This window comes from Carcharodon carcharias, chromosome 26 (genome assembly GCF_017639515.1).
Source record: "Carcharodon carcharias isolate sCarCar2 chromosome 26, sCarCar2.pri, whole genome shotgun sequence".
NCBI lineage: Eukaryota > Metazoa > Chordata > Chondrichthyes > Lamniformes > Lamnidae > Carcharodon > Carcharodon carcharias.
The window spans coordinates 37,078,588-37,094,711 of record NC_054492.1 but is presented as its reverse complement, the minus strand read 5'-3'; the positions used below and the strand labels follow the sequence as shown (position 1 = coordinate 37,094,711).

Below are 16,124 nucleotides of genomic sequence, written 5' to 3'. Positions count from 1 at the left end.
GCTAGTGGATAAGTGGAGCAGCACAGAACCATGTGTTGTACTGGAGTAATGCAGATTTCTCTATTGGAATGGATGTCTATTCATTGGCTCTTGCCCACTACTCTTGTTATTTAAACGTCAGGTTGGCGCTGGTAACAAAAAGGCTCCATTTTACATAGGAGCCAAGCTAATAATTGTACAACACAATTTATATGGCCTGGATGTCATTTTTTCAAACTGTGCATTTTTGACAGATATGGGTCAATGAAGCTACTCACCTGGTGTATTTTCAAGGTACTAAAGACACACCTTTGGAGCACCACCTCTATGTAGTGAACTACGAAAGTCCCAGGGAGATTGTACGACTGACGCAGTTAGGCTACTCTCATAACTGTTTTGTTAGTCAGGTAAGACTTCCACTTATCTTTGGATTTACTTCAGAAAATTAATACTGTAGATCTAACTCCAGGAATTTATTATTGTACCCCTTCTCATTGAGATCTGCTTTTGGAAGATGTTAAATAAAGTCTGACAACATAGTGACCGTTTTAACATATATAGTTTTACACATACTGATGTGAGTCTTGTTTGTTGGTGCAGGGAGATTGCTCGTAGGCACATACAAATTAGGAATAGGAGTAGGACATTTGGCCCCTTGAGCCTGCTCCACTATTTGATAAGATCATGGCTGACCTGATTGTGGCCTCAGCTCCACTTTCCTGCCTGCCCCCTATACTCTCTGACTCCCTTGCTAGTCAAGAATCTGTCTACCTCTGCCTTAAAAATATTCAGTGACCCTGCCTCTATCACTCTCTGCGGAAGAGAATTCCACATAAGCCGCTGCACTAATTTAATATACTTGTTAAGAATTTACAGTGGAACAGAGTTACAATTTACATCTCCTGTTTGCTTGTAGAACTTTGATATGTTTGTCAGCAAGTACAGCAACCAGGACCATCCACACTGTGTACACATCTTCCGACTGACTGGATCAGAAGAAGCCCCTCTTCACAAGCAGAGAGAATTCTGGGCCACAATGTTAGAGTCTCCAGGTATTATCACTGTTATTATTTAAAAACTCGTGGAGCAATCCTCCGCTGTGCCATTGCTTCCAGAAAGCTGCCTGTTCTCCCAGAGGCATTCTGAGCCAGAGGCTCTTGGTGATTAATGCCCAGATGCTTAGAGAAAGGCAGAGATGGGAGGAATCACAGAGATAAATGGTATGCTGATAGGTACTGAGATGTCACCAAAAGTGATCTGCATACATAAGGCACACTCTCAGGTCTCACTGTTACTTGGAGCTAACTTAGCTGATTGTTCTCTCGTCATACAAAATAAGTAGCTCATAGCCTGGCTGTTGAAATAGGTACCATTACAAGCTTTATGCAAGCATTTCTTTACCTGAAATGCTACTGGTTGTATTGCAGGTTGCCCTCCAGATTACATTCCTCCAGAGATGTTCAGTTTTCACAGCAAGTCCGGGTATATGTTGTATGGAATGATGTTCAAACCACATAATCTACAGCCTAGAAAAAAATACCCCACCCTGCTTTACACATATGGTGGCCCTCAGGTAGGATTATTTCCCATTTCCTGTAAACTCCATTTTGTGTTTCTTTATCTCCACTCTTTCAGTGTCTCTTGTACCACACCCACAACATCTGAACCGACAGGCAGGCAGGTGGTCTGCTGCCCTGTCCCTGCTGGGGCAGAACGTCTGTTCAAGGGTAACTCACTGGTTTGTTTCCCTGTTGTTAGATGTCAATGGGATATTCCGTCACTCTGCTGGGATTATTGAGCTCGGCTGGTGTCTGCTGGGATTGTAAAGCAGTCTCTTCTGAATTCCCTATTTGATTTCTTGGTGATCATTTGTATTGAAACCTAATTTTGCTCTTCTCCACAAGTGTATCCACTCTTGTCCAATTTCAGAATTTTAAAATTATCTATTAAGTCACCTCTCAGCCTCCTTTTCATGAGAAAAGAGACCCAGTCAGTTTATTCATTTTTGATAGGTATGAGCTTGCATTTCTAGTACCATTCTTGTAAATCTTTTTTGCACCCTCTCCAGTGCCTCTATATCCTTTTTATACTTAGGACGGCCAGAATTGTACACAGTGCTCGAAGTGTGGTCTAACCATAGATCGATACAAGTAGCATAACTTCTCTAATGTTCAATTTTATCTGTTAAACCCTAGTGCTTGGTGTCCTGTTTTATGGCCTTATTAACTTTCTCCACTGCATTAGTGATTTGTGTATTTGTTGCACCACCGTATTCCCTTTTGATTCTTGTTTTCCAAATAATATGTGACCCCTTTATTTTTCTTACCAAAATGTAATTTCCCAGTTCTTATTGAGTTCCCTGCCCAAAGGTAGGTCCTTGCCAACTATCCACCAAACCACAGGCAGGCACCGAGTCTACCTCATTTGGAATGGGGATTGAACCCTTGCTGTTGATCTTATCTGATCCGCATGCTAGTCATCTAGGCAACTGAGTTAATCAGCCCCCCAACCTCACCCTTACCTATGTTGGAATTAATTTGACAATCCATTAACTTAGTGCTCCTGCCTTTGGATGCTGATAAAGTTATGGAGCTAGTCCATTCCCTGTTGAGATTAGCGGGATGGTCCTCTCCCTCAGGTGCTACATCTCTCTTTCTTCTCAATTTTTCACTCATTGATTAGTTATCTCCTCTAATGTTGTAAAACTTCATTCCTGTGATTCTTTTCACTAATTTTGTAACTAAGTTTTTTTGCCGTTTGCTGTCTCTTTTAATTAATCTAAGTGCAATAGTGCAGTTTTTTATTTGGAGATGAATTAGAAATAAAACATTTTTAAAAGATTTCAGGTGTATACATCCTAGAGATCAAATGTTACTGTTTTAAGTATTTCTGTATCTTCTCTCTTTAATGGCTTTTAATGGTGCCCCCCTTCCCCCACCTCATGCAGCATCCACAACAAGGAGCGTGCACAGATGGACCATCTGCTTCTAGGCCTCAGCTGCACAGCAATTGGCTGCAGGGGCGGAGAGGAGATCAGGAGAAGCCATGAGTGATTCTTTGCTAATTTTTCGCTGCGGGAAAGTGATTGTTCCTGCTCAGAACTATGATGATGTTGAGATCATCAGTGCAGTAAATGGAAGATCAGGTGCAAAAGGCATTTAATTACAGCCCTTAATAATAGTTTCTTTCACAGAACCACAGAATGGTTACAGCACAGAAGGAGGCCATTCAGCCTGTCATGTCTGTGCTGGCTCTCTGAAGAAGCAATTCAACTAGTGCCAATACCACACTTTCTCCCTGTAGCCCAACACATTCTATCTTTAAAGATAATGACTCAATTCCCTCTTGAATGCCTGATTGAACCTGCCTCCACCACACTCTTAGGCAGTGCGTTCACTGCGTGAAAAAGTTTATCCTTATGTCGCCATTGCTTCTTTTGCCAATGAACTTAAATCTGTGCCCTCTGGTTCTCAATCCTTCCACCAGGGGGAGCAGCTTTTTCCTGACAACTCTGTCCCGACCCTCATGATTTTGAATATATCTATCAAATCTCCTCTCAACCGGGTTTTTCTGCAAGGAAAACAGTCTTAACTTCTCCAAACTTTCCAGCAAATGAAATTCCTCATCCCTGGAACCATCCATCTGAATCTTTTCTGCACTCTCTCTAATGCCGTAACATTGAAGAGAAATATGATTTTGTCTCATTATTCACTCCACAATAAAAGTAATTTGGACTACAAGTTGTTAAACATACAATGCAATTGACAAAACTCCTATTTTTACCCCATAGGTGCAGTTAGTAAACAATCGCTTTAAGGGAGTTAAATACCTGCGCTTGAACACGCTGGCAGAGCTTGGTTATGTTGTGGTTGTCATAGATTCAAGGGGATCCTGCCACAGAGGCCTTAAATTTGAAGGTGCCTTGAAATACAAGATGGTAGGTGGAATGCTTTATCCTTTGGGTTCAATCAATGCAATTCTTTTAGAGTGAGACTGGAAGAGCACAACTTAGTAAACAATTCAACGGGTAATACAGGGGCATAACATTTGGATTGCTAAGAAATGGGTTCAGTCGCCCCTCTCTGCTAAGTTCCTGATCTCAGGTATGGAGCTGTGAGGAGAGGCTGAGCTCCTTTCCACACAGTGTGGTAAAATCAAAGGGAGACCATTAATGGGAAGGTCTTGCACACCTCTTGTCGGCAAGCACAAGTTCAGCATTAACAGAGGCCTAAAACCAGGGGCGCCATTTGCCTTGTGAGAGCCATGCGCAATGGTTCGGTTTGGGTCCTAACATTTTAACAGACAATGATATTAAGTAATTAGTCGGTGTTGAATTACCTGTATGGTCATGAAGATGCGCATCTGCAATAGGAAATGTAAAAATAATTTGAAATTGCTGAGCAATTGAGAACACAAAAGGGCAACAAAAGATTATAAACATCTAGAAATACAAATCTTATTTCCATTCATGAGCCATACACCATTTCAGAAACTAGCTTTGCGTGCTTTATTTGAAGGGAGGTATGCTACAATAATTGAGTAGTCAAGTGGTGCAGTTTGTAAGGGCTGCATTTCATCTCTTACCAAGGGGACGATGGGGCAGCTAGGTCAAAGCTGCATCACTGACTGACTCTCCCGGGCACACTCACTGATGCACGCTCATTCTAGCACTGTTATTCACTTTAACAATCTCTTACTCAGTCACTCATATATTAACTCCCTCAGTAATTCAACTCCCTCACACTCACTCTTTTATTCTCATACACCTTTTCACTGAATCTCTTATTCAGTTATTCATGCTTACTGATTCACAAGTTCCTTATCTCACACTCAGTAACTCATCTCTTTCATTTGCTCTCTTACACTTATTCACTCTCACTCAATCATACTCACTCACACTCAAGCTCACCCACTCACTCATTGTCTTGCACTTTTGTCACTCACTCAGTAACTTGCTTCCTTTATCCAAAATTACCAGTGCCTCTAAAAAAGGTGTTCTCTACACAGATATATCAGTTTTCAATCCAAATAAAATTTGGACTTCCCAAATTTGTGATTGGAATTCTTAAGTCTGGGGTAACCTGGTGCTTGAAGACTGAAAATCTTTTTGACAAACTTACCTGTGCTCAGTTTGCTTGATGTCATTTTATATTAAACATGCGATGCTTTTAATATTCTAATCAGTAGATTTCTCATGCAGGGTCAGGTAGAAATTGAAGACCAGGTGGAAGGGCTACAGTATTTGGCTGCCAAGTACAGCTTTGTTGACATGGAACGTGTTGCAATTCATGGCTGGTCATACGGAGGTTATCTGTCCCTCATGGGTCTAGTGAGGAGACCAGAAATATTTAAGGTTTGTATGTTAACCCATTCTCATCCACACAGTTCAATCATTCGGAATATTAGCAAAGTGGATATGTCCATTAATGGTAAGGCTGTCCACAGATCAGCTGAGGTAGTAATATGTGAATGGAGAGCCTGTATCTAAATAAGATACAAAAAGTAAAAAAGATTGTCCTTTTCTCCATTTAGTGTAAGCTCATTGGTGTGTGACATTAGCTATTAAATCTGAACCCACTGTTCATGGTTACATTCCTCTGATTGGCTGCCACATGGACCAATCATATGTGACCTATCTGTTGGTTGCTCGTTCACCATCAATTTCAAGAAATTCACAGCACAAAAAGAAGCCATTCAGCCCATCAAGTCTGTGTCAGCTTTTTGCCAAACTATTCTGTTATGATCCCCAGCTGAGGTTACCACTGGGAAAGCCTAATCCCAGGTTGGAACCTGGCTTGATAGATCCCAACTTTTAATTTTTTGTTTAGAGACATGGAGAGGGGCTGCTGAACAGAGTCACCGGATCCAGCTAATGCACTTTTAACAAAAGCATAAAACATTTATTAAACAAGAAAAGATGTACTATATTACAATACTCTTTCTCCCATGACTGTACCTTTACAGATTTATAAGGATAACACAAATTACAAAAGCTATCTTATACTCTAATGTTCACAGTAAGTACACAGTCCATGTAAACCAATAGGCACCCTGTGATCAGACACGCCACACTCTGAAACCAAATGACAGATGCCACCCCAGACAGATGCTATGGATCTCTCATCAACTCCCCCAGACAGTTGTCACATTGTGAGTCAACCGGTCTCACTGAACTCTATCTTTCACACGAGGGCTTCCAATCTCCACTCACCCAAGAATTCACTTTGGAACCTTCTCCCAAACTGACACTTTCCCTCAGGCTTCTTCTGCAAGAGTTCACCTCCAGGGTTTCAAACTCTCCTTCAGATGTTCCTTTCCCCTGGATCACCACATTCATTCAAGCTGTCTTCTATGCACTCTGTCTCACTACTCAGCCATCAACAGTACACTGCTGCTTCACATGCCCATAGCAAAGAGTTACAGACCTTCAGCCGTTTCTTTGCACCTTCTTGCCTCTTGCAAGCTGTTCTCGCTTTAAGTCTGCTTTTTCCAGCTCTTGTCTCTTTTAACCTGAAGCCTGGAGCCTTTCTCTCTGCCCCTAACTCTTAACTTCATCAACAGGACCTTTTCCAGGTTTCTGCCCTTACATTGACTAGAAGGTCTGCTCCTATTTCCTTTCTCCTACTCTTTTGGCCTTGGGACTTTTGGTTCCTTTGAGAAATCTGCTCTCACTCTGCAGTTCCGTCTCCCAGTGTCCAGACTCCACTCTGGAGTCCTGGCTTCAAACTGAACTCAGTTTCCAAAACAAAACTGCTATTTCTTGTTTTTCCTGTGTGTGTGTGTGTGTGTGTGTGTGTGTGTGTGTGGGAGGGGCCTGTCTCTCTGGACCCCTGTTGCTAGGCAACAGCCCAGTTTCTCTACTTTTGTTTGTTTAACTTAACTGCAACGGTCATAAAACTCTGATTAGAAATGCAGGCACCTCTTAAACTGAAACTAAAACTCAATTTGACCTTTTCTTAACACACAGATACAGAAATACAAATCAAACTTAAACATTAAAGCTAAAACTCATTCCTAACACCCACAAATACAAATATAACTTACTTACTTAAACTCTATTTCCTAACAATTCCAAAACAAATCCTACTGTCTATTCTCTATTATCATTGCCCTATAACTCCCTCTGCTTCAAAGATTTATCCAATTTTCCTTTAAAAGATGTCATGATCTCAGCCTCAACTATTTGCCATGGCAAAGCCCAGACAACTCACCGGATAAAAACATTTCTCCAAACCTCTCTCATCACTCATGACAAATTAAATTGATCACCCTTATCTCTGCCTATTCTTTCCCTATTCACTTGATCAAAACTCTTCATAATTTGAAAGTAATTTATTCACTTCATGGTGGCATAATAAAAAAGGACACTGATCCAGAGGAGGAGAGTTAGGAAGGGTGACCAAAAGCTTGGTCAATGAGGTAGATTTTAAGAACGATTTTAAAGGTGGAGAGGACGGTAGAGAGATAGAGGGGTTTAGCAAGGGAACTGAAGAACCTGGGGCCCAGGCAGCTGAAGGCATGGTCTTTGGACAAGGGCAAACGGAGGAGGGCATGCACAAGACCCCTGAGTTGGAGCTGAGTTCGGAGGTAGAGTGGACTTAAAAGCTTTGAGGAGGTTACAGAGATGGGAAGGTTGAGGCCATGAAGGGGTTGAATATAAAGGCATGAATTTTAAATTTAACTCTTTGGGCACTGGGAGCCAGCATAGGTCAGCGAAGACATGTTTGAGTCAGTCTTACTGCGGACTTGAATACAGGAAGCAGAGTTGTTGTTGAGCTAACGTTTATGATGGGTAGAAAATTTCAAATCCAACCAGTCAGAATAGTCAAGTCTGAGGGTGACATTAAAGGCATAGATGAAGATTTCAATGAAAGTTGGGCTAAGGTGAGTGCAGAGGAGGGCAGTTAGGTAAAAGTAGATCATCTTTGTATTGGAGCTGGAAGCTAAACTTGGGGTCAAATGGGTTGTTGAGATTGCTGAAAAAAGAGAAATACTATTGAAGCTTTTTGCCTTGCACTCATCAGAACAGCTTGCAAAATAAATCAACTAAACAAAAGTTTGGGGGACAGCCATTCCGTGGTTCATTCCCCATGGCACTGCCCTGACCAATCAAAGTCGACCTGCCTGGTTTGAATTTGAAACAAAAGCCTGTCAGTTAACTGTTCTCTGCTGCATTCTCCACGGCAACTCCTCTTATCAATCAGACTCCACTTACTAACCAATCAGCACTCTCTTCTCATGCAGTATAAATTGTTGTTCCTTTTACTGTTGGTCTATCTTGCGAGGTGTCCTGATGAGTGCAAGACAAAAAGCTTCAATAGCATGTCTCATTTTTCAGCAATATTCAAGTTCTGTACTACCAAAAGACTAATTGTTGAGATTACAAAAATAATCTGGTTCAGTCTGAGACAGGATTGGAATTGGTGACAAGCATACTGAGGCTGTGGTAAGGACCAAAGATGATGGCATCAGTCTTATCTATGTTTTTCTGGAGGAAAACTAGATATCGGATGAAACATTTTGATTGTTTTTTATGTGCTGTGGGCCTTTGTGACTTTTTTGCCAAGTGTGGGCATTGATGCCTATAAATTGTAACCTTGTTTTGTGCAGGTAGCAATAGCTGGAGCCCCTGTAACACTGTGGATCTTCTATGATACCGGATACACGGAACGCTACATGGGTCTCCCAGATAAAAATGAGAGTGGCTACGATATTGGATCAGCAGCAATGCAAGTTGACCGATTTCCTCTTGAGTAAGTTCCACCTCTTCGCTATCTCTGTCATGTTTAATGGTTTCCCAGCCTCAATCCAAACCAAGGTCCATTCAAAACTCAAAACATGTTCAATTTGTTTATCTAACGTAAATGTTAGGCAATCGAATCTTATCTGTGGACACTTGGCATTCAGAGCCTTAAAAATCTTTTGATAACTTTAAACCTTAAAGTTTATAAATTGCATTTTGTGTAAAGAAGTGTCTTATTGTCTTGGCATAAACATCTAGCTAGAGTTGAGTGGGGGATTTTCAAGTGAGTTTAGTAACTTTAGACTAATAAAATTCTGTGATCTGATAATCAGTGAAGTCTGTATGTTAGTCTTTCTCTTCCACATCCTAAAAAACTAATAGCTTTTAGTACTACTGTTACTTGGGTCAGAGAGACAGTGCACTAAATAAAGGTCTAACTTATCAACCAGAATTTTTGATGTTTAATTTGAACAAGATGATTCGAACAGGATGATTAATGTGCTCAACTAAACTTAACCAATTCTGATGAATTGGTGAGCTGTATCTGAAGTATTCCTGTCTGTATCCGTGCCTGTATAATAATTCAACTACAATTTAAATTCGACTTTGACATTTTGGTTTATTAAGTCAACAATTAAAAATAACATGCTCATTAATAGAGTTGGTATTTGCCTGCGGACTTGTCCCACAGGCAGGTTAAAGGAACATTGTTGGCCTTTGCATTAGGAACCATTGTGTGAAGAACATTCTCAATGAGAGTCAGTGAGGACTATCACCAACTATGGATTGTTGCTATACCTAATGTGAATTTTTTTAAAAATTCATTCATGGGATGTGCGTGTCAGTGGCTAGGCCAGCATTTATTACCCGTCCCTAATTTTTCCAGATAATGAACTGTGATCACATTTCCTTTTTTTTCCCACCTGTAGTCCCAACCGTCTGCTGCTCTTACATGGGTTCCTTGATGAAAATGTTCACTTTTCTCATACTACTGTACTGCTTAGCTTCCTCGTCCGATCAGGGAGACCGTACGACTTGCAGGTAATCTGTTACACTGCAGATGAATAAATTGCTATGTCAGTTAGGTCTTGTGTTTTCGAAGAACAACAGATTGATCCAACACAAACTCATACAACTAGGACCGGTTAGAATATACTCCTTTGCTTGAAGCATCTGAGATTTGACACAGCAATCCCCCAGGATAAGGGATCGATTGTTTAGGAGTGAGATGAGGAGTAATATTTTCACTCAGAGGGTTGTGAGTCTTTGGAGAAATATTTTGACACAGAGGTTTGTGGGTGCTCCAGCATTGGGTATCTTTGAGGCTGAGATAGTCAGCTTTTTGGTTTCTCAGAGAATGAAGGGATATGAGGAGCAGGCGGGAAAGTGGAATTGAAGATCAGCCATGATTGTATTGAATGGTGGAGCAGGATAAAGGGGGCATCTGATCTATTCCTGCTTCTGCTTCTTATGTTCTTAGCTACTTCACTTATTGACTAATAGACCCAATCACTATGGTAAACAGTTTAGTTCCAAGCTGCTGACTTTACTGTTGAAACAATTGCTGACTTTAATATTATAGAAACGTTGTGAGTTAAGAAATCTAGTTTAGGCAAAACATGGAAAAACCCAAATTGTTAAACTGGAAAAAAACGTACTCTGGACAAAAACACACATTTAGAATAGAAAAGCATACTGATAGTTGTCTGTGCAATTGTAACATAAGGATACTTTTTTTTTTACTCATAAATTAATGTTTTTCAACTATTCAAGGTGTATCCCCAGGAGCGTCACAGTATTCGTGTTCCAGAGTCTGGTGAACATTATGAACTGTATCTACTGTACTATCTTCAGGAGAACCTGGCTTCCCAGATTGCTGCCATGAAGTAGAAGATATTGTGTTATTTTAAAGACTTCCCATCTCAGCCAACAAATCAGCACGATAGATGGCAGATGAGAGACACTGCTGCCATACCCTACTAATAGTGACTTGCTCTTCCCCCATAAGTCACTACTAGTAATTATCTTTTCTTCATTAGTAATAACCTCTCTGTTCTTTATCATACAAATAGCAGTGACAGCTCTGATTCAATTTCAGTAATAGCAACAATTGCCCTCATCTCACTTATCCAATAGCATCCCTTTCTCCATTGCTCACCACCAATACATCTGTATCTCACGGCCAGTACTCCCCAGCACCATTCCCCCAGTGGCAACACTTAGGTCTCTTTCCCAACCCCCCCCTCCAAATTATAATGCACCACCCATAATCTCACTAATAGTGCCTGACAATCATTTTCTGCTGTTTGTACTGAGAATGTAAAATAAGACCCATGATTACGGAAGCTTCACTTTCCAAGAGCATGTTACGGGCATTAAGGATGATTTTTTTCTGAAGAATGTGTCAATGTCAGTAAATCTTGAAAAATGTAGTAATTTTCCTCCAATTCTATGTTGCTTGCTCTTTGATTCACCGCAGCTACCGAGAACTCAACGTCTTACTGAATCCTTTCCCTATGAGTTGATCAGATTAGTGAGACTTACCCATTTGCTTTTGGCTGCCAGCCTTACAGTTCTGCTTTCCATCACCACAGCATCTGCTCCCAGCCTTGCCAGTGCTGTTGTTCATTTGCTTAGTTACCATAAAATGGCAATTACTGTATTTGCACGGATTGTAGAGTAAGTGGAGATGATTGTGAAACATTTTTGAGCACTTTATGTAACAGTAATGTTTTGATTAATGTCTTAAACGGTATCATTTTTATTACTTAAAAAAACTGCACCTGGTCATGGATTATTTATTTTCATTCAGATACAAATGAAAGGGTTTTACCACTGGCAAGCTTGTTTAGATTAGATTTTTGGACCCAATATCTGCAGAGAATTGTATGTATTCTGTGAAGTGAGAATATTGTATAGAAGCGGGGGTGGGTTATATGTTCATGGATTCAACAAAGACATGAAGCAAGGTGGGAGGAGGCCCACGTTTTTGTCCCAAAGTATTTTTGCCTACTTGTTTCCTGACTTGGTACAGGAATCCTGTGCCTCTTTTCTGCTGATAACTGAGGTATTGCACTGCAGTGGGGGATGGGGGGGAGGTGGTGGTTTTAATAGTTTTTGAGAGAGGTTTCTTCATCTCCTCCCCAAAGGATCTTTTGCTGGTGAGTTAAACCTTATTTTCTTGGATTCAGAGTTTCAGGCTCTTTCAGCCAGCTAGTGACCTCCCAGGTAAGTTTAAATATTTCTCCCTTGAACATGAGAGAGAATTCAATCTTTAAAAAGACATGTGATTATTCTAGTCAACACACTTAAACCAGTTTGATAAATGAATAGGGACTTTTTCAGATAACCACATTTTTATGTTAAAAATGGACTTTAACCTACAAATTCTGCTGATGGCTTTGTCCATTATGAAAATCACAGTTGCATAAATATTGATGTGGCTATACATTCATGGTAAGTTAGTTTCAGAAACCATATGTTGCTTTCTCTGGACTGCATTCTTTGGTCCAGAAATGGTTTCACTTTATGTTTAAGTTGACCTTCTACAGCTATCCCAGACTTTGTTTAATCTGTTGGAAGATCTAGCATTCCCATATATCCTCTGAAGGTGCTGTTGTGCTAGTAAGTTGGCATGATTGGATACATTGCTAGTGTGAGTAGGTGAATTTGTATTGTCCGAAACGGTTCAGTATGAGGGCATAATCCTGTACTTACGCAGACTTACCAGCACATAGCATTTACAACACTGAAGCAGGCTGTTCAGCCCAACAGGTTCATGCCAGAGTTTATGCTTCCCACGAGCCTCCTGCCACCTTACCTCATCCAACTTCATCCACATATTATTCTATTCCTTTCTCCTTCATGTGTTTTATCTAGCTTCCCTTAAATGCATCTCTGCTAGTCACCTTAACTATTCCTTGTGGTAGTGATTTCCACATTCTCACATTTACAGGGGAGGACAGAGCTTAAAAGTAAGCTGGTGAGATTCAATGTAGACTGAGTGTGAAGTACTATAAACAGGATAGGAGCTCAATCAAAACACTTTGCTTCCATGCTTAATTTTTGTGCATTTAGACTCATGAGTCTAAAGAAATAAATCACTCCCTCATAGAAATTGGGAAAAAAAAGCAAAGGGAAATATAAATCAGAATTTATTGGTAGCATGGAGAGTTATTGCTGAAGACATTGAATCCCCTCTGTTAGCATTTAGTAAATGGTCAGTAGGCAGTCACTGTCTGTACAAATTCAGCGCATTTGTTAAACCAATCTGCATGAAGCTTTCCAACACTGCCACCAACAGCAAGGAGCTCTCTCAAGTTTCATCACATTCCTCCAACTTTGTTCCTTTCAAGTCTTTGACTGAGAAATCATTTTGGGACCAAGGACTGATTTGGATGTGCAAAGTCAGAACACATCCTAGAGTTCCAAAACTACAACCCAGTTAAACAGGAATTGTATTTTACAGATTTATGCAATCAGTCTAAGTGTTATCAATAAACATATATGGCAAATTGATTAAAAATATGCAGTTGCTGAAAATATAACGTGCTATTGAAGGCTTGCACTGAGCTCAGTGATGTTCAGCTGTGTTTAAGCATGTTGGGGAAGAGGGTGAATCATTTCACCAGTTTGGCCATTTTCCGAGAGAGGCCGCTCATTTCTGCTTTCATTGAAAAGGTAGAGATATCTTGCCTGGGGCAAGATGTGTTGCTTCTCTCCTGGTATTGAACAGACTGGTAATTCATCATTCTTGTATGAGAATCAAACCAAACTTGAGCGGGGCCTGAGAGGACCAGGGCCTCTGGTGGCCCTTGTCTATATTGCGCTGTTTATAACAATTTCAGGTAACTTGCACCATAAATAAAAGAACTGGTCAGAAAACTCGCCTCTGATAGATCACACTAAGTAAATGATTATCTGTTTATTGTGGTACTTCAGTGAGTTGTGGTATATTTAATGTAAAAAATGTATTTCTGTTTTGGTTGAAGAGTCTAGTGGAGAGAGGGCAGTGAGCAGCAGCTCATGTGACATCACATCAACAACAGTTAATGCTTGACAACTATGTTTTTTTGGAAGTTAGATGAATTGCACCAGTAGTCATTTGTGCAAAAGAGTGTGGTGTATGGAACTGTCACCCTACAAAAGTACTGGCAGTTCTGAGCATGTAAAAGAGACCCACAGGCACAAGTCTCATCGCTATCCACTATTAATCATCAGGAATGTTTACCGGAATGAAACTAGAATTTGAACGCCAAATTTATATCTTTTAAGTGGTACATTTCATATCAAATAAATACAAGCAGGTATTTTGTGAGTGATGAATATTCTTAAAAGAGGTCAACTAAAGCTTAATCATAAAGCATTGCATCATTCTCACAATTCCTCAAGTAAAAAATGGCAACCTTCATCAATTTTGGTGGAGAAATGCTCCTTTAGCTTCTTTTGCCATTAAATACAAAATGACACAACTAATGTGGATGGAGCCCTGCAGCGGAATATGATCATGTGTTGAATCCTTTGTTGGAAAATGGGAAAACTAGTTTGAGATTAGCACTGGTCTGGGAAGTTGGAGGATCAAAATTGACAAAAGACATCATTCAGAAGTGTGAAAGAAATTTGCATCTTCATTGTCACTCGTGTTAACCATATAATTACTCTTAATTTATCAAACTAAGCATTTATAATTTAACATTTAGAACATAATAGTTGGAGCCTGTGAAGTGTGTAAAATCACATGACCTTGTCAACAGGAAAGCTTAACCCTCTGCACTACAGGTGAAAATTCCAGTCAAATTGCTTGAAACGTTCTCCAGTCAGGGACAGGCCTCAGCATTGGTGAAAGCGAGTGATACTGGACTGAGCTGTTGAAGGTTTGAGGGTTCAAGATTGCATATGTTAACAGAAGAGTTTGCTCTCGCAGCTCCTCACAGTGTTCACACAGCATGAAATGCAACAATAAACACACAGCAACACATTTGTTTCATTCACAAGGAACATCAATACTACATCAAAATCTTAATATTTTGTCCAATTCAATGCTTAAGGCAGTATCCATCATTTGGCAGGAAATGTAGGTACTTCCATCAAATACATCATCACATTTACCATCATTGGCAGATTAAAATGTACAAGGGTGCAATTGTAAAGTCTACTCATTTGGGAAAAAAGATAAATGTCTTTGGAAAACTACCTGCCCAAACACAAAAGTCCTGAAGGGAAGAGAGATAATTACAAAGATGCCGATAAAGGAGAGTTAACGCCAAATTCTTATCGGCCTTCTATGCTATAATCTCCAGCAGGTGAATATTTCTGCTGCCTTAGACCCAGTCCTCCTCTCCCATCTTAACCATTGCTAAAGCATTTCCATTCGAATGGAAGGATTCTACCAGTTGGTACAGCTGTGAACCAGGTAAATGACCCAGGAAATGGATTGTAATCCAACTACACAGTGATGAGGTTTCCAGAACCTCTCATGAGACTGAATGGCCTCCTATCCTCGATGCTATAGGTCAAATCCAGTTTACCATGAAAAGAAAATGCCCAGATAATTCACTATATATCACAAGGTAAATTTTAATGCTTTTCTTCTTAGAGATTGCACCAAGATCTTTCTTTGTTCGCTATTGCAGGTTTTGAATTGAAAGCACTGCTCTCAGGAGCAACAAATAATTGCAACAATGCATTGATGATATTTTGAATATTTGCATTCTGTAAGACAAACCATAAAGAAGGGTTTAGGGCAATTGGTTTAAGCGAAACGTTTCTCTGAAAGACTTTAGCTTCATGTTTTTTAATCAAATTGTGAACTATGTATTGAATTAAAAAGGTAATATTACATTGATGCCTCCTTTTCATAAACTATTGTTTTTCATACTAAAACAATATTGCACTTGAACTGCTGTGACCCACTCAACCAGGCTGCCGTAAATACATTACTCAATGAATCCTCAACACACCTCCTTCAGTTCTAGTGAGGCTGCAGGGTTCTCTATTCATAAGGTGGTGCTTTAGAACATAAATCATGGAACAAGTAAAGAACATTTAGTTCATGATGCCTCTTGCTTCTTCCACACACCATTAAAGCCTGTCACGGACAGAATGTATGTGCTTTCTTACTGCCCGTAATCAGTATGTTTTGTATGGAAAGAGGTGTGGCTTTTCTTGCCCTTGGATTTTATATTCCAATTAATTCAGCAGCAAGCTTTTGTGGGTTTAAAAATAAAGAAGGTTATTCTCTCACACGCCCCTAGTAATGCAATGTCACACACTCTGTCTCATGCAGGTACATACACAAAGATTGGATATACAGATTACAGTTAATTCAGCTTCTGATTTTTGGTTTTAAGTCTCGCATATGGGAGGCCTGTAGTTTCTTGATTGGATTTGATGATTTCAAGTT

At 40.0% G+C, this 16,124-nt stretch overlaps 1 protein-coding gene across 3 annotated transcripts in view; it reads left to right on the top strand.

Moving 5' to 3' along the window:
• Positions 1-11,509, top strand: part of LOC121269952 (dipeptidyl peptidase 8-like) — a 36,008-nt gene extending 24,499 nt beyond the window's left edge. For 2 of the 3 annotated variants that reach the window (XM_041175123.1, XM_041175125.1), the window contains 8 exons: positions 234-386; positions 896-1,031; positions 1,407-1,552; positions 3,770-3,916; positions 5,180-5,332; positions 8,590-8,732; positions 9,652-9,763; positions 10,496-11,509. In XM_041175123.1, coding sequence (XP_041031057.1) covers positions 234-386; positions 896-1,031; positions 1,407-1,552; positions 3,770-3,916; positions 5,180-5,332; positions 8,590-8,732; positions 9,652-9,763; positions 10,496-10,612 — 1,107 coding nt within the window. In that variant the 3' untranslated portion in view covers positions 10,613-11,509. The remainder of the gene's footprint in view (positions 1-233; positions 387-895; positions 1,032-1,406; positions 1,553-3,769; positions 3,917-5,179; positions 5,333-8,589; positions 8,733-9,651; positions 9,764-10,495) is intronic. The other variant, XM_041175124.1, reaches the window with a different exon arrangement.
• The last annotated feature ends 4,615 nt before the right edge of the window (positions 11,510-16,124 follow it).